Genomic DNA, 22,994 nt, shown 5'->3' on the forward strand with positions numbered 1-22,994 from the left:
ATCACGAGAGCTTAGAAAAGTGCTGCTAGTGGGTCCCAGGCCTTATAGGGAATGTAAACAGCACGCTTTTGAAGAAGACTTCAAGAACAATTTTGGCGTGCAATTCCGCCTGGTACCTGTCACTGTAGAGAATGAGCATGAAAATGTGTACAAAAAAAAAAAAGCACAATGGGTTTGTGATTTTGCATGTATTTCACAGCACACACAGGGGTTTGATTCACTATACAGCGATTTTTGTACGAAATCCACATCCCGGTAAGTATTAGACTAAGGAGTCAGAATCATTTTGGGTACCTGGAGTTGGAGTCAGTGGTTTCATAAACTGAGGAGTCAGAGTTGGATGATCTTTGTACCGACTCCACAGCCCTGCTTTTCCAGTATGTCTGTTTGGCAACAACCAGTCTATACACATTGGGGGATGCCACCAATCTAGTTTAGGGGACCCAGCAGCATACCTCATAGGGTACAGTTCTCCAATCACAGTACCCTCTACAGCAGAGAAGCATTATGATTGGCCTATTAGTACAACCTATCTGAAACCTAGCAGTACTTATATATGTGGTTTTTTTTCTGAGATAGTATGGCTGACAGCTCCACTTTAATCCATGCCATGCACTGATGAAGATTAACCAATCCAAAACAGTCTGTATGCGTGTTGGATTAGTTTGGCTCTGTAATATTAACAAGCTGACACATTATTGCATTCCGTGGTTCTGGAGGTGTTTTTATTATCAGGGATAACAAAGATGATTTGAATATTCTGCAGTGATGCATTATGGGACACCTCATATACTCACTCCAAGCTAAATAATCACAAATACCTTCTGTTTTAAAGAATAATGGAGCTGAAATAACCTAGAGAAACAGGGGGGGAGGGAAGCAGGCATATACTGCGACCTGATATCATTCCTATCGCTCATCCATTCTCCTTTCTGTCCCCGCTTCCTACCTAAATCTCCCTCCAGCAATGCCTAAATGCCTGCTCCCTTCCATCCCCCCCTTTCTCCAGGTTATTTTGGTTCTGATATATTTTAAAGGACAATGCCAAGCACACAAATAAATATGCTGTGCTCCTTTTTTTCATTCTCTGCCTGAAAGAGTTAAACTTCAGGTATGCATGTGACAGTTTCTGTCTGGGTCGGGACTGTGTCAGACTAGGTCAGACTGTAGCATAAACCTCACTGATAACTACTTACATCCATAAACCACTTTTCTGTCAGTTAATGACTTCTGAGAGCAGAAAAGTGATAAAAAGGGTCAATAATTAATAGATTTGAGTTCTAGCATACTTTAACCTCCTTGGCGGTTCGGGGTAAGCCGCGCAGGTGGTTTTCTCCGGCCCTGCTGGGCCGATTTGTTTAATTTTTTTTTTGCTGGATGCAGCTAGCACTTTGCTAGCTGCGTCAGCACACCGATCGCCGCCGCCCTGCGCTCGATCGCCGGTATCCGTCGCGCCGCGCCCCCCCCCCCCAGACCCCGCGCGCTGCCTGGCCAATCAGTGCCAGGCATCGCTGAGGGGTGGTTTCGGGACTCCCAATGACGTCCCACGCCGGTGACGTCATCCCGCCCCGTCGCCATGGCGACGGGGGAAGCCCTCCAGGAAATCCCTTTTGAACGGGATTTCCTGATCGGAGATCGCCGAAGGCGATCGAAGCGGGCGGGGGGATGCCGCTGAGCAGCGGCTATCATGTAGCGAGCCCTGGGCTCACTACATGATAAGACATTTTTTTTTTTAAAAACTGCTGCGCTCCCTCCTGGCGGAATTTTTTATACCGCCAGGGGGGGTTAAAGGGGTTCTGTGGTATTGTAAAAATCAAACAAGCTGACACTTACCTGGGGCTTCGATCGGCCCCCTGCAGCTGTCATGTCCCACGCCGTCCTCCTCCGATCATCCGTTCCCCGCCGCCGGTCCATGTCTAATATTCGTCTAAACAAACGAATAATGCTCGCTCCCACGCCTGTCATTGGGAGCTTACTGCGCAAACCAAACTTTTTTTGTACTGCGTCTGCGCAGTAAGCTCCCAATGACACGCGTGGCCATAGACGCGCAGCTGCAGTGTAATCACTCGCGTGATTACACCAGGACTGGTGGCGGGGACCGGCGCATCAGAAGAGGACGGCGTGGGACATTACCGCTGCAGGGGGCTGATGGAAGCCCCAGGTATGTTTCAGCTTCTTTCAATTTTACAATACCACAGAACCCCTTTAATGGAGGGGTCATTGAGCAGAGACAATGAAACAGTAAAAACATAAAAAACTGAATTTAAACAGAAAATAAAAACTGAGATATCTAAAAATAAATAAATAAATAAATAAAAAAAATAGTAATTTTAATAGGAGTATAGATACTATTGTTTTTCTCATTAGTTTATTTTCACCTGGGATGTCCTTCAAGAAGGCAAACTTTTGTTTTGCATATAGCATTTTAATAAGAAGGCCCTTACACACTCCTAGGAGTTCTGGTTCATCATGAGCTTGCTGGGCTCTCTGTAGCTCTGAACTGTCACCCAATAGGATTGTCAATGGTCATTTGAATCAACATTCATTGTTTATTCAGGCCTTTAAAAACAAGAACTGCTTATGAGACTATGATAGGTTCCGGGAGATGGTTATTATCACTTTCATTTTTAAATGTAAAGCAGAGGTGAATAACACCATACAGGAAGCAAACTAAGTGGGCATTACAGACCCAAATCTCAAGTAAACACATGACTATTGCCACAGCACATTGTTTAAGTTTACCACAACATAAAAACTGACAGCCTGTTTGTAATACACACAAGACACAGTGTTTTCCAACTGCTGTTGGGCAGGCAGTACCTAGGCAGTGATGAATGATCAATGGCCGCAAGGACATGATGGGACTTGTAGTCCCACAAATCCCGAAAACACTGGTCTCCGATGGAGAACATATTTTCAGCAGCTTCCCTGAGCTAGCGTACATTTGAATACGGCGCTGGTAGACTTGGGCGCAGGATCCAGCTGTTAAATGGCTGGTCCTGCTTCTGCACAAGTCCGGGGCGTTTTAATTACTATTCCCCCTCCAGGCCGACATGGATAGTGGGGGAATGAAATAATTCGGCTTCCAGCGATTGCTGGAGGCCGAATTATTGTGTTTTTTAAACAACTTCGGCTCCGTCTTCTGACGGAGCCGACCTTCCTCACTGAGCGCCGCTATAGACTGATTCCTATTACAGTCTATGGCGGCGCTGGCTGCGCCCAAAGCTAGCAGCGCTGAAAAGCACTGCTCCGCCTGAGCTATGCACAGATTGCCACCCATAGTTCCCTACCAAAACCCACCTCCCAACACCGTATACGTCCCGTACTGTGGGCGACCTCAGACCTACCTGCACTCTCCCTCCCTACTTCCTTCTCCTTTCCGAGAACTACTAGCAGCATAACTTGTCAGCTACTCAGCTGAGGAAGGGCGACACCTGGTGGCCGGAGGAATTAGTGCAGCCATCCTACGCCAAGTTGAATAGTTTCAACTGCATTCATTTTATGTCTGTTGCTGTTATATTGTGTCAAGCATTACATTTGTATAATAACATACTAATTATTTTATTATATGGCATCATTTTCTTTGGCTTCCGAGATAGTCTCTCAGTTGCCATACGCGTCATAACTGCCGAGGTTTACCAGCATTCACAACACGGTCAGCACCTAGTGGTCTCTAGTGAGAGAGACCACCGTCTCTGGTTTTCTGTACGTAATGTTACCTGTCGTACCAATAGTCTCCTACTGCCAGTGCTGCCAGTGGCATTCCTGAGTTGAGGCGTCACCAACTGAGAGCAAAAAAGGGGCAGTCACTTCTTAGACAACTGCATTCAGTAAGTATAGTACTGCCATAGCTCCCAACTGTCCCTCTTCTGGAGGGACAGTCCCTCTTTGGGAGCCCTGTCCCTCTCTCCTCCTCATTTGTCCCACTTTCAGGACTTTGTCCCTCTTTGTATGTAAATATATATATTTCTCTACTAAAAAAATGTTTGATTGACTCTAAACTTTATCCCCATCCTTTAAATTGATATATTTCTAATTTTAAAATGTTAATATGAAGGAAAATGAACCAGAAAGGACCAGTGTAGAATGATAAAACCCCATATTTTTCTTATGAAATCTTTATGGTATGCGTGACTAGGGGGTGTGATGGGGACATGGTCAAGGGTGTAGCTTAAGTGTCCCTCTTTCTCATCTCAAAAAGTTGGGAGATATGTAGTGCTATAGTACTATATACTGTAGTGTACTAATAGTATAGTGTATAGTACTATAATAATAATACCCAGTACATAATGGTAGCTTCTCTGGAACTAAGGGTACACATATCCAATTTTAAATTGTCAATGTTTGGCTAATTTTACCACCACCATGTAGTATGAGAGGTTACCTACATAATCTGATTATATTATTTAAAGGGAAGGTTCAGGGAGGGGATTAAAAAATAAAAATAAATTTCCACTTACCTGGGGCTTCCTCCAGCCCGTGGCAGGCAGGAGGTGCCCTCGCCGCCGCTCCGCAGGCTCCCGGTGGTCTCCGGTGCCCGACCCGACCTGGCCAGGCCGGCTGCCAGGTCGGGCTCTTCTGCGCTCCATTTCCTGGCACTTCTGCGTCCCACGCCGGCGCGCTGACGTCATCGGACGTCCGCCGGGCTGTACTGCGCAGGCGCAGTAGTTCTGCGCATGCGCAGTACAGCCCGGCGGACGTCCGATGACGTCAGCGCGCCGGCGTGGGACGCAGAAGTGCCAGGAAACGGAGCGCAGAAGAGCCCGACCTGGCAGCCGGCCTGGCCAGGTCGGGTCGGGCACCGGAGACCACCGGGAGCCTGCGGAGCGGCGGCGAGGGCACCTCCTGCCTGCCACGGGCTGGAGGAAGCTCCAGGTAAGTGGAAATTTATTTTTATTTTTTTAATCCCCTCCCTGAACCTTCCCTTTAAAGTACCACAGAACTGTGTTAAAAGTGTGAAATAAAGCCCATGGTGGGCTAGATTACATTTCACTCGGTGTGCTGCTGCTGCTGCTCATTGTCACTGGGGTCCCCTCCGTCCCTGGTCCTCTCTGTCCCCACTCCTCTGCACCCTCCCGGGAAGTTCCACTGAGCAGTGCAGAGCAATTAATGAACTGTGCAAACGTGAGTTCAGGCCTGCGCAGTGAAAGAAAGCGATTGTAAATGGTGCAGAAACTGATGTAATGGATCAGTGAGCCCTTCACAGTGCTGTGACATATGTCAGAGCTATGCAAACGTGTTGTAATTATAGTTTACTAGCTAATTGCCCGGCGTTGCCCGGGTATGTATTTGGCTGGTGTTGGCTCCGCCTATTTTTTCTTACCCTAACACACAATTACTCACTGACCAAGTTTGTGAGCTTTGCGGTCTTTGGTATCAATAATCTGCACTGAAATGAAACAAATCTGATTGGCTGTGTGTGGCTCCACCCCCTTTTCTGAATTTGAACCCCAGTCACCCAATAACCAATTGTACCAGGTTTGAGGCCTGTGCCATTAACAGTTCAAGAATGGTAGCAATTAAATATTCCCCTTGAAAAGCAACAGGTGAAGTTTGATTCACTTTTGTAGGCTCCACCCACTTTTCTGAATATTAATCCCAGTCACCCAGCGACCAACTGTGCAAAGTTTAAAAACCCTGCCATTAACAGAATGGCTGCAGTTTACATTTTCCCAGTGACATTTGTATTTGTCTCCACCCACTTATGACCCGACATTGCCCGGGTATGTATTTGACTGGTGTTGGCTCCGCCCACTTTAGTGTGCCCTAACACACAAACACTCAATGACCAAGTTTGTGAGCTTTGGGGTCCTTGGCATCAATCATTTGTATATTCCCATAGAAATTAAACAAATCAGATAGGCTGTTTGTGGCTCCACCCCTCTCCAGCATTTGAACTCCAGTCACCCAATGACCAACTGTAGCAGGTTTGAGGCATCTGCTATTAACAGTGTAAAAATGGCAGCAATTTAAATATTTGAAAATCAACAGGTGAATTTTGATTGGCTACTATAGGCTCCACCCACTTCCCTGAATATTAATCTCAGTCACTCAGTGACCATCTGGGAAAAGATTGGGAACCCTGAAATAAACAGTGTAAGAAGGGCTGCAGTTTACACTTTCCCAGTAAAATTTGTTTTTGGCTCCGCCCACTTTTTGTAACCTAGACACAAAGTCACTACTCAATGCCCAAGTTTGTGAGTTTTGGGGTCCTTGGCATCAATAATTTGTATTTTCCCATGAAATGAAACAAATCTGATTCACTGTTTGTGGCTCTGTCCCCTTTTCTGAATTTGAACCTCAGTGACCCAATGACCAACAGTACCAGGTTTGAGGCTTGTGCCATTAACAGTGCAAGAATGGCAGCAATTTTAATATTCTCCTTGAAAAGTGACATGTGAATTTTGAGTGGCATTTTTAGGCTCCACCCACTTTTCTGAATATTAATCCCAGTCACCCAGTAACCAGCTATGCTAAGTTTGAGAACCCTGCCATTAACAGTGAAGAAGGGCTGCAGTTTACAATTTCCCAGAAAAATCTGTTTTTAACTCCACCCACTTTTTGTAACCTTGACACAGTCACTACTCAATGACCAAGTGTGTGAGCTTTTGGGTTCCTGGCATCAAAATTGTGCTAATTGAAGCAGTTTATCCAGCAAAGAAATCTGGCTGTTTTTGGCTCTGCCTCTTCACTGAATTGGAACCCCAAACACTTAGGGCTCTTTCACATTAGGGCAGACTTTCTGCGTTAACACAAACGGAAGCCGTTTGCGTTAACCAAGGTAAGATGAAAGTCCATAGACTTTCATTTTACCTTTCACACTCGACGCTGCGTTTCGATGCGTTGCGGTTCCGACGCACCCGGGCGCAGTTTTTCCTCCAACGCACCCGCGAGCCGGCAGTTTCCGTCGGGTTTAATTACCAGCTACCGCCGCTGATTGCGTCGCACCGCAGATACCCGACGACACGCCGCAGGCAGACAACGCGTGCAGGAGAACGGCTCCTGTTCGCGTTGTCTGATGTGAAAGAGCCCTTAACGACCGACTGTAGCAGGTTTGAGGGTTGCTATTAACAGTGTGGGAATGGCTGCAGTTTCAATATTCCCCTTGAAAATCAATAGGTGAATTTTGATTGGCTCTTGTAGGCTCCGCCTACTTTTCCAATTATTAATCCTAGTCACCCAGTGACCAACTGTGTGAAGTTTGAGAACCCTGCCATTAACAGTGTAAGAAAAGCTGCAGTTTACATTTCCCCATGTAAAAAGTTAGTTGTTTTTGGCTCCGCCCACTATTTCTAATCTTGACATACAGTCACTTAATGACCAAGTTTATGAGCTTTGGGGTCTTTGGCATCAATAAGTTGCATTTTACTATTGAAATTAAACAAATCTGATTGGCTGTTTTTGGCCCGCTCCCTTCAGAATGTAAACCCCAGTCTCCCAGTGACTGACTGTTGCAGATGTTAGGCCTCTGCCATTAAGACTGCATGAATGGCAGCAATGTAAATATTCCCCTTGAAAATCAAAAGGTGAATTTTGATTGGCTGCTGTAGGCTCCACCCACGTTTCTGAATATTAGTCCCAGTCACCCAGTGGCCAACTGTGTCACGTTTGAAAACCCTGCCAATAACAGAATGGCTGAAATCAATCTAACAAATCTGATTGGCTGTTTGTGGCTCCACCCTTTTAGTGAATTTGGACCCCAGTCACCCAGTGACTGACTGTATCAGGTTTGAGGCCTCTGCCACTAACAGTGTAAGAGTGGTAGCAATGTGAATATTCCCCTTGAAAATCAATAGGTACGTTTTGATTGGCTGTTGTAGGCTCCACCCACATTTCTGAATATTCATCCCAGTCACCCAGTGGCCAATTGTGTAAAGTTTGGGAACCCTTCAATGTAAAAAATGAAGTTGTTGGCACCGCCCACTTTTTCTAACCTTGACATACAGTCACTCAATTATCAAGTTTATCAGCTTTGGGGTCTTTGGTATCAATACTTTGTATATTCCCATTGAAAAATAAACAAATCTGGCTGAATATTAATCCCAGTCACCCAGTGACCAAGGGTGCCAAGTTTGAAAACCCTGCGAGTCTAAGAATGGCTGCAGTTGAGATTTTCCCATTTAAAATGAATGGCTGAAATTTGATTGGCTGTTTTATGGTCCGCCCACTTTTCCTGGATTTGTAACCTCGGTCACCAAGTGACCAACTGTGCCAAGTGTGGGGACTCTGGCTTGAATACTGCAAGAATGGCAGCCTTTTCCATTTTTTCCATTGACTTGAATGGGTGGAATCTGATTTGCTGTTTGTAGCTCCGCCCAGGTGTGCAGGGGGGACGCGAGACCCCCAGAACATATCATCCCAGGTAGTAAGGGATCTGCATACCAAGTTTCGTTCAAATCGATCAAGCCGTTTTTGCGTGATCGCGGCACATACACACGCACGCACGCACGCACACACACACACACACACACACACACACACACACAATTTTATATATATAGATTACTGTGTAGAGTAGGCGGGTTTATAGACAAGGTAATATTTTGTAAATTAACAGTAGCACAGTGGTGTACCTACCATAATGCTGCAGGTGCTCACAGCACCGGGTGTAGCCATGGCTAGGGGTGCCGCTGTGGTACTCAATCACTGTGTTCTTCCACCTGGGACCTTTTTTTCATAGTTTGGGCAATATTTGGGAAAATAGCAGCAGGCAGTGCAGGGGACTGTACTACTTCCTGCTCTAGATGTAGCATCCCCCCCTCCCTTCCTGTCCCTGTGGGCCATGTGTTTCCTTGCTCTCTACACACAGCCTGCAGTGAGTGAATGTGCAGAGTAGCAGGGTGAGTAGAAAGAATGATTGCTCTGCTGCAGCTGGGACATTAGCAGGCAGAGGTGGCAGGATGTGTTTAGTGCTTCAGAAGTTGCCTGTCATTAGTAGCAATGTGCACTGACTGCTGCAATAACAAAGTGCCCTAGACTATTGATTATTTATGCTGATCAGCATAATTAATCAATAATGCAGGGCAGTCTACGGTTGCAGAAGCCAGTGATACAAGTGCTGACAGCCGACTTCTGTAGTGAGCAGAGAAGCAAGCTTCAGGCAATATAGATTAGCTTGATTGCAGGTAATCTTATCTCATTTACCAGCTCCCCTTCCCACCCCCTTGTCTTCCCCCATAACCCTTTCCCCTTTTCAGATTTTAATAGCATGTCCCTGCCAAACAGCACTAGTGATGTCTTCAGTCCTGATGAGAGACCTTCCTGCCATTTCTCCTCTCCCAGCAGGCTCTGTCTTGTGCCTCTACCTCTTTATCCCCCTCTTCTCCTATGCATCCCCTTCTTTCGTATGTCCCCTTTTTCTGACTGTCCTCAGAGGAGCTCACAATCTAATCATACCATTAACAACAAGATGGCGCCGGACTCGGACGCCACGGCCACAGGGCTCCGGCCTTTTCTGCTTTTTTAAGGCACTATCTTTGCCTACACTCACCTCTGAGCTCCGCTCTTGCTGAGGTGGGAGGCGAGGGACATGGGCATGGCTGATCCTGCTGCGAACCAGTCACGGATCGCAGCCTGCGGGTCGGCGTGAGGACAAGGACCACGTGCAGGCATGGGAGAGGCGGCACGGAACCTCGCTGATCGGCCGCCGCCACCTCCGGATCACCCGCGCTGACTCCACCAGGCACCGCAGCTTGTCACCCAGAACGGCTCCCAGCATCACCCAGGATGGCTCCACTAGGTGGTTCCAGCGTCCACAGCCGTCCCCTGAAGCCGCTGCCATGGAGACCAGGAAGCCGCCGCTATGGACGGGGACCACGTGCAGGCATGGGAGAGGCAGCACGGAACCTCGCTGATCGGCCGCCGCCACCTTCGGATCACCCGCGCTGACTCCACCAGGCACCGCAGCTTGTCACCCAGAACGGCTCCCAGCATCATCCAGGACGGCTCCACTGGGTGGTTCCAGCGTCCACAGCCCTCCCCTGAAGCCGCTGCCATGGAGACCAGGAAGCCGCCGCTATGGAGACCAGGACACTAGGAGGGAACGCACAGCTGTTCCCCCACCGCTCACAGCCAGCCAGCAAGCGCTGCCGGAGGATCCAGGCCGCTGCACAGAGGTGGGTCACAGCTGGTCCTCCACTGCTGCCCCCAGCCCCCTCACTGCATGTGGGAGAAGCCAGGGCAGGCCTCATCCACCAAGGCCGGAGTATCCTTTTTGTCCACATGGCAGCCCTGGATCCCCATGGGCCCTGGAGAGCTTGGTTCTCTCTACAGTCCTGGCTCTGGGTTTCAGCTGCCGGGAGCACGAGGTCCCCTCTGCCTGTAACCACCATCCATATGGATTTTTGGCCCAGTTCCCCATTGCAGCTCTCTCTGTCCTCTGGGCAGGCTGAACTTGCTGGCGACCTCTGGGCCCCCTCGGCGGCCATTACCTGCTCCGCCTACGCTGTTCCCTGCTCCACCAAATCGGCCCCGGCTGCATGGCCCTTTGCTACCATCAGCTTCATGGCAGGGCCCGTGCACCCACCAGCTCCATCCCACATCACTGCGGCATAGACAGCCAAACGGGACGCTATCCAGTCACACCGCACTGCCCAAGGGGCCCCACTCCCACTCTCACTTTCATTGTTCTTCTTCCTTATTCTCTCTCTAGCTATCCCTTCTCTCTTTCTCTCTCTCTCTCTCTCTCTCTCTCTCTCTCTCTCTTTCACTACCCTCTCTACTTTCGTGGACAATTGGTAGCACCTGTCTAGTTGGGAGCGTGTCGCTGTGTAGCGTCCAGTGCCGAAAATGGCAGCGCTCGTATCAGCTCTCAGGCTGCTCCTCCAGTCCCACTCTTTTCTGTTCCTGCTATCAGTGTATGTCTGCTATGTTTGTATTCGCTAATTGTACATGTATGCTGCAATGCTCTGTTTGAATTACGTTAACTGTACGTGTATGCTGTAATGCTCTCTGTTTTGCTTTTGTTTTTGCTTCTACTGTTTATACGTATGTACCATGCTTAACTGTATACGACCCACTGCTTAAATGTACGCACAAACTGTAATGTTGTCCAATGTATGCTTGTCCCACGTCTACGTATGTACCATGCTTAACCGTGCTATTTTCTTGTTTTCATCAACGACCCTGTATGCGCCAAAACCAATTCCGGGTACAATCCACCGTTGTACTTGGCGAAATAAATTCTGATTCTGATAGTCATAGTCTAATGTCCTACCATAATATTATCGTGTATTGATATAGCACTGACATCTTCTGCAACACTGTATGGAGTACAGAGTTTCATAACGGTTAGTTCCGTCCACATGCTGACGACTCCTTTTCCCCCAAAATCCTCCTAAATTTGCAGCAACACGCTCAGCGCCCCAACCCGTCAACCCACCCATCAAAAAAAAAAAAAAATTGGTTGTTTTTTTGGGGAGGTGGTGGGAGGGGGGGGGGGGGTGTCTGTAAATAATCAGCACCGGGTGTCAAATTCCCTAGGTACGCTTCTGCAATAGCAAGAAGTTAATGTGCACTTGTGCAGTAGTCCTTATTTATTTGTTTCATTTCATGTTTCTCTGCAGGCTGGAAGTCTAAGAGTCCTTGCAGACTGCCTCTCATTTGCCTCCCCAACGTTGGTGATGTTCCAGTTCAGGCGTGGATCTAAGACACTAAATTGGAATGGACTGCTGGCCAATCAGCGACTGCTATTAGATTCTGCAGCCAATATTCTGAGCTGTGGAGATCGGGAGAGGTGAGGCCTTATAGAACACCAACACACTGTATATATCTTAACATCTTTGTAACAAGCTGTCTACACAATCTTACACTGCGATTGTGTATTCTAACAAATGTATTGAATGGTATGTAAATTAGGAGATCTTTAATTCAGAAACTAAGAAATAATTGACTGAAATAAGTGATGGCAGTGTGTAAAACTGAATACCGCTGGGATGATGGCTGGCCAAGACGTTGAGTAGAATCAAGGGTGGCTGTACTCATGCCGTCTCGCCAAGTTTTATCTGGCGTGTGTACGAGGCTTGACTGGCTGTAGTATATAAACATCTTTTTGAGTAATAATGGGCAAAATTAACCAAATATTAGAAAGATTGCCGGACACAGGCAGCACACGGCAATTTATGTACACTGACTACATAGTGTATATTGCACAATAAGCAAAATCCACATTACTATTATTTAGTATTTATTTAGCGCTGACATCTTCAGTAGCGATGTACAAAATATTTTGTCTTACCACTTAACTGCCCCTCAGAGGGGCTCACAATCTAATCCCTACCATAGTCATATGTCTATATTGTGTAGTGTATGTATTGTAGTTTAGGGCCAATTATGGGGCTGAGACACACCAGAAAAGCTCCCCAAACACTAGAGGTTTTAAAAGCTCTTCCCAATGTAATGCCATGGGTTGTTTTTTTTACAAAACCTCATCGCTCCAGTGTGCATAGACACATGGGATATCATTAGCAGGAGGTTTCAAAAACTCAAAACGCTCAGAAAAACTCCTCTGGTGTGCACCAGGCCTTAGAGGGTAGCCAATTAACTTATCTGTATGTTTTTGGAATGTGGAAGGAAACTGGAGTACCCAGAGAATACCCACCTAGACATGGGGAGAGCTGCAAGGCAAGAGTTCTAACCACTGCGTCACAGTGAAACCATTGCTGGGGTAATGCACGCTTCACAAGTAGCATAGTGTGCATTACTCTAGCAACGCAAGCATTACCCAGGTAAGGCGGGTTGGCTAATTGTGCAACACGCTATGTAGTTGGTGCAAGTAACAGTAAAATTGCTATGTGCTGCCTGATTTCCACAGTGTCAGAGGTGCAAGTAGGGGATGGGGAACAGTTTGTTAATGATTACTACTATTTTAAGCATCTATAGAAGTGATTATTACCAGCACAGGACCAATAAAGAGCTAATATTGAGCTTGAGGGAGGGCCCCTTGGGGCCCCTATGACCCAAGGGCCCCTGATGTGGTCGCTACCTCTGCAACCCCTATTGCTACGCCGCTGCTACTACTCAAGTACTGTATGCTGACTTGGCAATATATATTGATAATATTTGCCTATATGCACGGCATGCCTTTCTTGCCCCGCTAAGATTTTATTAGACGAGACTGTTCTCCTGGGATTTCAGGGATGCCTTTTAGCTTCATCTAATCAGTCACATAAAGCTGGGTACACACATACAATGAATGCAGCCCAGGGAGGGCTGTGGAGTCGGTACAAAAATCATCCAACTCCTTAGTTTATGAAACCACCGACTCTGACTCCAGGTACCCAAAATGGCTCCGATTCCGAATCCTCGACTCTGACTCCTTAGTAGTCTAATACTTACCAGGGCTGTGGATTTGGTACAAAAATCATCTGACTCCTCAGTTTATGAAACCTCCAACTCCGACTCCAGGTACCCAAAATTGCTCCGACTCCTTGACTCCAACTCTGAATCCACAGCCCTGAGCCCAGGAGGGATTGGGTGACAGTACGGGCCTACTTTATGTAGACTTGTTGCTAGCCTGTATGCTCTATTGGTATGGAGGGGGAGGAGGGCTGACATTGCGGCACACAACAGAGTAGGCAGAGGACAATGCCCTAGTCCAGTGCCTGGCGGAATCTGCCTGGCAGATCAACTGTCAACACATAAAGGAGGGGTTTGGGTGGCCACTGTTACATGCTTGATTACCAACCGGCTTGGCCTAGAACTGTCATAGATGTGTACGAAGCTTAAAGTGGGATTGTTATCATAAAAATCAAATTTCAACGGCAACTGGTCTGAGTGTATTAAGTAATAAAAATGCTAATCCTGCATTCAAAACTTTCAAAACTTTTTCTGCTGTTATGATTTGGAGTTATCACATACTTGAGGAGCACTGGCCCTTTAGTAGTCAGTGCCAAACAGTTGCATGCTGGGGGTTCTTTTTATCTATAATATATTCCTCCTCTTCCGTTTATTTCCCTGTCTAGCTGCTTATCTGAAACACAATCCCCTGTTCACTTGTGTTTACAAGCGAGGCTGAGGTGACTCAGAGATTGGAGGAGAAAAGAAAGAAAAGTAAAGGGCAGAAATTACATCAGGATTTAGCCTAAACTGTGGGGAAAAGACATGGCCCCCACCAGGAACAGAATTATCTTCATTTACTATATAACATTCACTGAAATGTGGACAGTACAATACATGTGTTATGTAAGTAGATCAAGTATTTATCTACTTACAGTATATATGTGTTTTTCCCCCTGGCATAGTATGGCTAATCCTACTGCTTTAAGGTATAGCAGAGTGTTAATCATTGGGATCTTGCCACATGAAGGATGAGGAGAGAAGTGCTAGACTACCGTCTTTCCCCGAAAATAAGACAGTGTCTTATATTAACTTTTGCTCTAAAAGATGTACTAGGGCTTATTTTCAGGGGATGTCTTACGGTATATTTCTATTAGGAAGTTTCTCTCAGCAGAACATTTCTTGTTCCTTTGTACTGTGATCATGGATTTGAAAGTATGCTACTGTACTGATCAGGCACCTGACCTGTCTTCCCTGCACACAGCTAATAACCTTACTGTGTGCTGGGATGAAAGGATCACTGCCCGATTGGCACTGCACCACTGTGTCCTCACTTACTGGCTGCCTCTTCCTCCTCTTTAACTTCCGCTAGGGCTTATTTTTGGGGTAGGGCTTATATTTCAAGCATGCTTAAAATTCTAGCTAGGGCTTATTTTCAGGGTGGGTCTTATTTTCAGGGAAAGAGGGTAGATGGGCAACCCTGAAGAAGGAGCCCAGTTGCAGCCTCTTTGACTCCTGTTCCTATAACACTGCTTAAGATGATCATATTAACGTTCAAGTACAGATAAGTATTAGATTTAATTGTTGTCATCTTCCTCATGAACTGATCCAGCCAAACGGCACAGCATGATTGAATGAATCGCAAGCGTACATGGGTTATCCACCTTTTAGCAGCTATTTATAACACTGAACTCATTAGATAATGTTATTTTTCTCTTTCACAGCTTGGTGGCTTTGATGAATTTTATAGAACTGAAGATGGATGTGATCTGGGTGCTTCTAAGTGTTCGCAGAGAACAGGAGAACAAAGGTAACCGGGAATCCCTTATTATTGATGAAGACTCCAATCTGCTAGAGATAGTGATGGGGTACTGAGTCTTGTATTGGTGGTCTAAAGGTGTCCAACAACGATACAATCTTAATTGTACAAGCTTACTAAACTTCTGTAGTAGGTATGACATCCACATACTTGTAGTAAAGTATTATTGGGCCTACCTAACCAGCCCAAAATTGCATGATCATTTATCTTGTACCGTTTGTTTGTATCATTGTATGTATTCATTGTTCATCACTGCGTAATATGTTGGTGCTTTATAAACACAATAAATAATAATATAGGCAGCCAGGGAGCCCGCCCAGTATACGTAGCCAGAGGTACCCCCCAGTATAAGTAGTCAGAGAGCCTTTCCAGTATAGGTAGCCAGAGGTACCCCCCAGTATATGTAGCCAGAGAGCCTATCCAGTATAGGTAGCCACAGATACCCCCAAGTATATGTAACCAGAGAGCCTTTCCAGTATAGGTAGCCAGAGGTACCCCCCAGTATATGTAGCCAGAGAGCCTATCCAGTATAGGTAGCCACAGATACCCCCAAGTATATGTAACCAGAGAGCCTTTCCAGTATAGGTAGCCAGAGGTACCCCCCAGTATATGTAGCCAGAGAGCTTTTCCAGTATAGGTAGCCAGAGATACCCCCAAGTATATGTAACCAGAGAGCCTTTCCAGTATAGGTAGCCAGAGGTACCCCCCAGTATATGTAGCCATAGAGCCTTTCCAGTATAGGTAGCCAGAGGTACCCCCCAGTATATGTAGCCATAGAGCCTTTCCAGTATAGGTAGCCAGAGGTACCCCCCAGTATATGTAGCCATAGAGCCTTTCCAGTATAGGTAGCCAGAGGTACCCCCCAGTATATGTAGCCAGAGAGCTTTTCCAGTATAGGTAGCCAGAGGTACCCCCCAGTATATGTAACCAGAGAGCCTTTCCAGTATAGGTAGCCAGAGGTACCCCCCAGTATATGTAGCCATAGAGCCTTTCCAGTATAGGTAGCCAGAGGTACCCCCCAGTATATGTAGCCATAGAGCCTTTCCAGTATAGGTAGCCAGAGGTACCCCCCAGTATATGTAGCCATAGAGCCTTTCCAGTATAGGTAGCCAGAGGTACCCCCCAGTATATGTAGCCATAGAGCCTTTCCAGTATAGGAAGCCAGAGGTAACCCCCCCCCCCCCCCAGTATAGGCTGCCAGAGAGCGGATCAGGTAAATATGGCGCACAAGCAGCTATGTAAAAATGATCCTGCTATTGGCAGCAATAGTAAAAAAAATAGCTGTGATAAGTGGCAATAAACTGTAATTATTGCGCCCAATAAATAGCGATTTATCAGGCGCCATAGTTATCGTTCATTGGCACTACTCACGGCTTTTACTATTGCTGCCTGTGGCGGAAGTGGGGTAGTTTACGGGGTTAAGGTTAAGCACGGGGTGAGGGTAAGGTTAGGCATGGGGTAATTACGTTTAGGCACGGAGGGGGGCTACATTTAGGCACAGGAGGGGGAGATTGGTTAAAGGATACATCCAAGCTAAAAAAAAAAGATCCACTTACCTCGGGCTTCCTCCAGCCCGTGGCAGCTGTCCTAAATACCGTCCTAATGACGTCGGAGAGACCACGTGACCCGCGTGGTGGAGCGCAGAAGAAGCCGACCCGGAACCTGACCTGGCGAAGACCGGGAGCCACTGGAGCTGCGGCGAGGGCACAGGACGGCTGCCACAGGCTGGAGGAAGCCCAGGTAAGTGGAGCTTTCTTTTTTTTATTAGCTTGGATCACTTCTTTAAAGATAGTCAGCACATTTTACTATAGGAATTATTAGAATATCGGTAATTTTACTGATATTCTACTACCGGCATTCTCTGATGCAATTTTTATCATGCACCATTTTTAAAGGTATGCGCCAGAGAGCCCCCCCCTAATATAGGTAGCCAGATTAGCCCCCCAGTGTAATAGTATCTGGTTTGGTGTTGTTTTGGACTAATGTTTACTCTACTGAAAAATTGCTAATAGTATTAGTCTCAAAGATCTAAACATAATCTACAATAATATGCTCATAAAGCAGTCTAGTATATACAGAGTAAATGCTGCGCTATGATATACAGTGGTAAATAGTGTGGGACAAGGAGGGTTACCAGCACAGATAGAAATGAGGCTCTCTGAGCTGCTTGTAAATTAGATTTTTTTTTTTACATTTTACCTCCAAGAAATGCAGACTACAAATTATTATTTTTTATAAAGAAGATGCTGTACCCCTCCAAGGTCCCCTGTATCTTGATTACTCAAACTTTGTTCTCTTCCATAGGGCAACTGCTGCGAACTTTCTCATACATCGGCTTTGAGATCATAAGGCCTAGCCAGGCCATTCTACCTTCATGCAGAGATCACATCTTCCTGGCATACGCCATTGACAGACCAGGCCCAGACCTAGAGATCGCCCATCAAAGTAATGATAAACCGTAGCTGTTACCTCAATAAAACATCAAGGCACATTAATCAGCACAGCCAGCTGCTAATGACTTTTATTTAACATCGAAACAATAAGGAAGGATAAAGTATATACGTTACAGCCAAAGCCAGAAGTCAGCCAAAGTAGGAACTGGTTGGGCATTTCTCAAATGGCAAATTTAGATGTAACATCACCGGCTAAAGTCCAACATTGGCCGGCCAGTGTGCCAAATGGCTTTCCTGCCGTTCTACTCTTTGCCTGATGTTGTGTCACTTTCTTGGACATGACAGAATTTGGAGAGGTGGGAAGGTTAGGGTTAGGCAAAGGAAAGGGGGAAGGTTAGTGATAAGCATAGAAAAGTGGAGGTTAATTTTAAGCAGAGGAAAGGGGATATTAGTGTTAGGCAATAGAGAGGTGACGGTTAGTAGTGGGCATAGGCCTGCAGGTCACATATTCATTAGTAATTCTTTTTTTTGTCACCTCACCAGCCAAGGTACGTTGTATTTTCTTACATTTGACATTGGCCACATCCCTTGGCCGCACTTCCCACAATGGTTGGCCAATTTAGGAACTGGCCACACTTCTGGCTTTGGCCATAACATATAAAACTGTACTTTAAAGTGGACCCAAGGTGAAAATAAACTAATTAGATAAACAATTGTAGGTATCCTCCTACGCCTAAAAATAACTTTTTAGATATCCTATGGTTTTATTTTGTACGTAAACATTTACAAAGTATATTGAATGTTTTATTGTCTCTGCTTAAAGCGGAATGAAACCCAGCATTTCTTCTTTGCTCTAATAGATTGTTTACATCATATTATATACAAGCAGCATTTTTTTCACTAGAACAGCATTCAAATGGTTAAACACAGGCTTTAGAAGCTCCCCTGCAAGTAAAGCTGGATGAATCTGAACTAGAGATAATGTTATCTTGTGTTTAATTGTATCAAGTAAGAAATGTAAACAAACCCTTCTCTGACACTGCAAACTCTCCTGATGACAGTGAGACAATCAGAAAGCATTTCTGCTTACGTTAAAAAGATGAATAAAGCAGTTATGAATAAAATGCAAAGTCAGCCTTCAGAGCAAAAAAAGTGTACTTTGGGAACGTATAATTTCTAAATGAATAATAACACTTATGCACAAAAGCAAATATGATAACCGTAGGACATATAAAAAATAGGAAAACGTTTTTATTGAATATTATGTCAGGGTTTTATACCGCTTTAATGGCAGCCTATTAACTGTCTTAGCGTTAACATACATGAACTATTGACCTTTTTCTATCTCTACCCTGCATTTAGAAGTTGTATTCTGCTAGGAAAACTTTTATGGTTTTAATTGATTACTATATTCCCTACAAGGTACCGACAGGACAGAAGATGTCACTTCCATGCCTAAAAAGATCTCTTTCAGGCAGCAAAATAAAACTAGGACAACAGCCAGGTTATTAATAGGTTTTGCACTGTACATACACATGCTTATCTCCTCATGTTACGTGTCACCTCAGGTACATTTTAACAATTGTGCAAAATTATCTCTGTGTCTGGAGTCCTGGTGTTTGGTCATCATCCACTTCAATTTTGTAATCACTGGAGGAATTCATACTGATAGCTGTAGGGAAAAGGGATATATGGCATTTTTGTAGAGAACTGCAGCAAAAAAGAGTACAGGAGAGGGGCAATTTTCTGAGCTAAAACTTGGTTTAAAAAAATTTGACTCTCCAGGGATCCGTCTGATTGGACAACTACACCAATCCACTCAGATCCAAATTTAGAAAGTACAGCTCTAGCAAACCTGCCAAGTCTCTGAGATAAGAACATGGAGCATCTCTATTCATTTATACACTGCTGAATTCATGAGCAAGAGACATTTGGGGGCATATTCACTAAATAGCAGTAAAATTGTTGTGCATAGGCAGCTCATAGTACTTTTACAGCTACTTTTGCAAGTTTTATAGCAGGCCTTGCATCAGTAGCACAACTTGCAATACTAGCAATGCACCCATAGCTAGCATAACCTGCATTAAAGAGACCATGTAACAAAATAAAAAACCTCCGGAGGGGAAAGCCTCAGGGTCCCAATGAGGCTTCCCCATCCTCCCCAGCTTGGGACAATCCAGCGCTGGCTCCCCCAAAAGTCCTTCAACAAATCCTGACAATGCAGCGAATGCGCAAGTAATATTTACCTCTCTGTGATCCTGCGCAGGCACAATAGCAGCTTTTTATTCAGGTAAAGTGGAAATAGACAACACAAGACAAATAACATTTATATCCCGCTTTTCTCCTGGGGGACTCAAAGGGGACTCAAAGCGCCAGAGCTGCAGCCACTAGGATGCGCTCTATAGGCAGTAGCAGTGTTAGGGAGACTTGCCTAAGGTCTCCTACTGAACAGGTGCTGGCTTACTGAACAGGCAGAGCTGAGATTCAAACCCTGGTCTCCTGTGTCAGGCCGAGCCCTTAACCACTACACCATCCAGCCATCCACCATCCAGCCGAAACCGATCATATCCGCTCTACTGCACAGGTGCAAAGGACTCGAGCCTGCGCAGCAGAGCAGATACGATCAGGATTGGCTATTTCCGCCTTAACCCAAATGGAGAGCCACTAGTGTGCCTGTGCAGGATTGCGGTAGGTAAATATTTACCTCGCCGCTGTTCGAGGGGCTGCAGCGCTGGATTGCCAGGACACCGGATGATGGGGGAATCCTCATTAGGATCCAGAGGCTTACCCCTCCCAAGGTAAGTATCCTCTAGAGCAGGGGTCCCCAACCCTCAGTCCGCCCACTACCGGGCCGCAGGATGTGCTGAGCAGGGCCGTATCTGACTTTGCAGTGCAAGGAAGCTGCAAGTAGCGAGTGAGTCACTGAACTCGACAGGATACTAGTGTTGTCCGGATCATGAACGATTCGGATCTTTGATCCGAATCTATTTTGTGAGTCGAATCATCCGAATCATCAAAATGAGTGATTCGGATCGCGAAAGGGGCGGGGCCAGGAGCGACACGCCCCCTCTCAGCGGGCAGCGGGGTCCTGGAAGCAGAGCAGCAGAGATGGATCGCTCTGTTGGAGGGGGCTCAGGGGAGGCAGCCTTGCAGAGACAGGTAGATGAGAGAGGGGACAAGGGTGCCACTGCCAGATATGTGTAGAGCACACATACTGGCTATAATGTGCTGCTCATTACAGGGTGTCTGTTCCTAGTTGTGCACAGTGAACACAATGGAAGCTTTTGGCTCAGCTCAGCACAGCTCAGTAACTTTGCAGGCACTGTGATTGCAGCGTAATATGATCCTCCTGCACTCGGCACTAAACAGCTGCACTTATCTTTGGGGAATGCTTTCTTTCACTGTGCGACCAGGGCCGGCCCGCTCATGAGGCGGGGTGAAACTTTTGCCTCAGGCGGCAAAATTCCAGGGGCGGCACCCGCCCGTCCGTGGGTGCGGGGAGCTGGCCGCTGAGCTGGAGGGGTAGCTGGCAGGACGGGGGTATTGGGCCTAGCGGCGGGGAGGGGGGTCGGACCCCCCCCCTCCCTCGCCTGGGTCCCCCGTGCTCCGCTCCCCTCCAGCCTTAAATACAAGCAGCCGCTATGTGTAAGAGGCACGGGCGGGTAAGACTCACCTCTTCCTCGTTCCAAGCGTGCGCTCCACTGACGTCACTTCCTGCAGCGTTGCAAATTTTTTTTTTTTGCCTCAGGCGGCAAATAGTCTAGGGCCGGACGTTTCCATTCAAGGTATACAGATGAACATATAGGTGAAATATATGTAAGGCATATGATTGCAGCATGTGGGTATTGTGTGCAAGCAAACATTTCTGCTCTCTGCTCGTCCCTCCTCCCTTCTCTGTCCACTCCCTGCCTTCTGTGCATCTTCTCCCCTTCTCTGTGTGTCCACCCCCCTCCCCTTCTCCTGCCCTGCTAGTCATTTCAACCCCCGAATGCTTCGGTAGTAAAATGATCCGAGATTCGGATCAAAGATCCGGATCTTTTCAATGATCCGATTCGAATCATCCGGATCATTGAAAAGATCCGAACTTCCCATCTCTACAGGATACTAGGAAAGCAGAGCCGTCTGCAGCCGTTGTTACTGCTGCCACCTGGTGTCAGTAATTTGTATTACAGTATGCTTTCTGTCTATGCGGACACTGGGTGGCAGCAGTGAGGATGACTGGGACGCTCTGGTCTATTACCAGCCACAGAGGCAGCACAGAAGGCGAGCACTGAGCAGAAGGTGCTAGTGATGGGAAGTCCCGCTCTTTTCAATGAATCGATTCATTCGATTCAATTCATTAAAAAGAACCAGATCATGATTCGAATCATTTGATTCATTTCACTGGGGAGGGTGTAGCTAGCAGTAACTGGTTGCTAGTCACTCCCCTCCCCTACTAATTGGCCCAGACATTTATTATTCCTCCTCCTGGCTCCTTCTATCTCAGCTGTGTGCAGGGCCGGTTTTACCATAAGGCACTGTAGGCACGTGCCTACAGGTGCATGATGATGGAAAGGTGGCTCACTCCTCTCCCAGAGTGCCTCCCTCTTTCGCTATGCAGTGTCCTGATGAGAGCGTAAATGAGAAGTAACTTGCCCTGCTTTCGGCATTCCACTAATAAGGTCTACCTTCAGTCAGGGGAATCTCTAGCTACTTAATAGTGAGGTTCTTCCAGCAATCTAATACTTGGGGGCACTACTAGCTACTTAATATTGAGGGTACGTCTTTCTACCTAATTCTAAGGGGCGCCTATAGCTACCTATGACGGGCAAGGGAAGTAAGGGAGAAGGGACAGCTGGGACAGCCAGCCCACTTGTGGTGCGGTTTGGTGGGGGTTTATAGGGTCATGGAGGGCGAAATCTAAGGCACCAGGACGACTGTGCCTATAGGCTCCTGTGAGGTAAATCCGGGCCTGGCTGTGTGTGTACAGGGCCTTTTTCCACTAGCTGCGTTTTTGCCAAAAACGCAAAACGCATGTGTTTGCTGATTCTAAGGCCTCTTTCACATTAGACAACAATTGAATAGCCTGCAGCGTGTCGTCGGGAATCTGCGGTGCAACGTAATCAGTGGCGGTAGTAATTAATTAACCCGACGGGAAAATGCCGGCTCCCAACGATTAAAAGCTCCCGGGTGCGTCATGCCACAACGCATCGAAACGCAGTGTCGGGTGTGAAAGGTAAAATGAAAGTCTATGGACTTTCATTTTACCTTGGTTAACGCAAAGTATTAACTTTGCGTTGAAATGCAGAAAAAGGGCTCTAGTGTGAAAGAGCCCTAAGTGCAGTCTGTTTAAAATAATAATCCTGTGTGGCCTTTTCCACTGCTGCGCTCTGATTTCTAAAAAACGCAAACGCATGTCTGTGCGATTATGATGCGCTTTGCGTTTCAATGTAAAGTATAGGTCCGCATGAAAAACGATTTGCTTTCTGTATTGATTTAACCACTAGTATCTATTTTTGAAAAATCAA

General features: G+C 46.4%; 2 protein-coding genes across 4 annotated transcripts in view; one reads left to right on the forward strand and one right to left on the reverse strand.

Moving 5' to 3' along the window:
- Positions 1-3,415, reverse strand: part of LOC137543813 (E3 ubiquitin-protein ligase RNF31-like) — a 60,449-nt gene extending 57,034 nt beyond the window's left edge. For 2 of the 3 annotated variants that reach the window (XM_068264896.1, XM_068264894.1), the window contains exon 1: positions 3,348-3,415. The gene's annotated coding sequence lies outside the window, so the exon portion shown is untranslated. The other variant, XM_068264895.1, reaches the window with a different exon arrangement.
- LOC137543814 (ornithine decarboxylase antizyme 3-like) lies at positions 3,399-17,595 on the forward strand. The gene is made up of 4 exons (XM_068264897.1): positions 3,399-3,830; positions 11,565-11,734; positions 15,000-15,085; positions 17,399-17,595. The coding sequence occupies exons 2-4, from the start codon at positions 11,622-11,624 to the stop codon at positions 17,554-17,556; spliced, it is 357 nt and encodes a 118-aa protein (XP_068120998.1). The 5' UTR covers positions 3,399-3,830; positions 11,565-11,621; the 3' UTR covers positions 17,557-17,595.
- The last annotated feature ends 5,399 nt before the right edge of the window (positions 17,596-22,994 follow it).

The sequence above is a fragment of the Hyperolius riggenbachi genome, unplaced genomic scaffold (assembly GCF_040937935.1).
Source record: "Hyperolius riggenbachi isolate aHypRig1 unplaced genomic scaffold, aHypRig1.pri scaffold_208, whole genome shotgun sequence".
In the NCBI taxonomy this organism is placed as follows: domain Eukaryota; kingdom Metazoa; phylum Chordata; class Amphibia; order Anura; family Hyperoliidae; genus Hyperolius; species Hyperolius riggenbachi.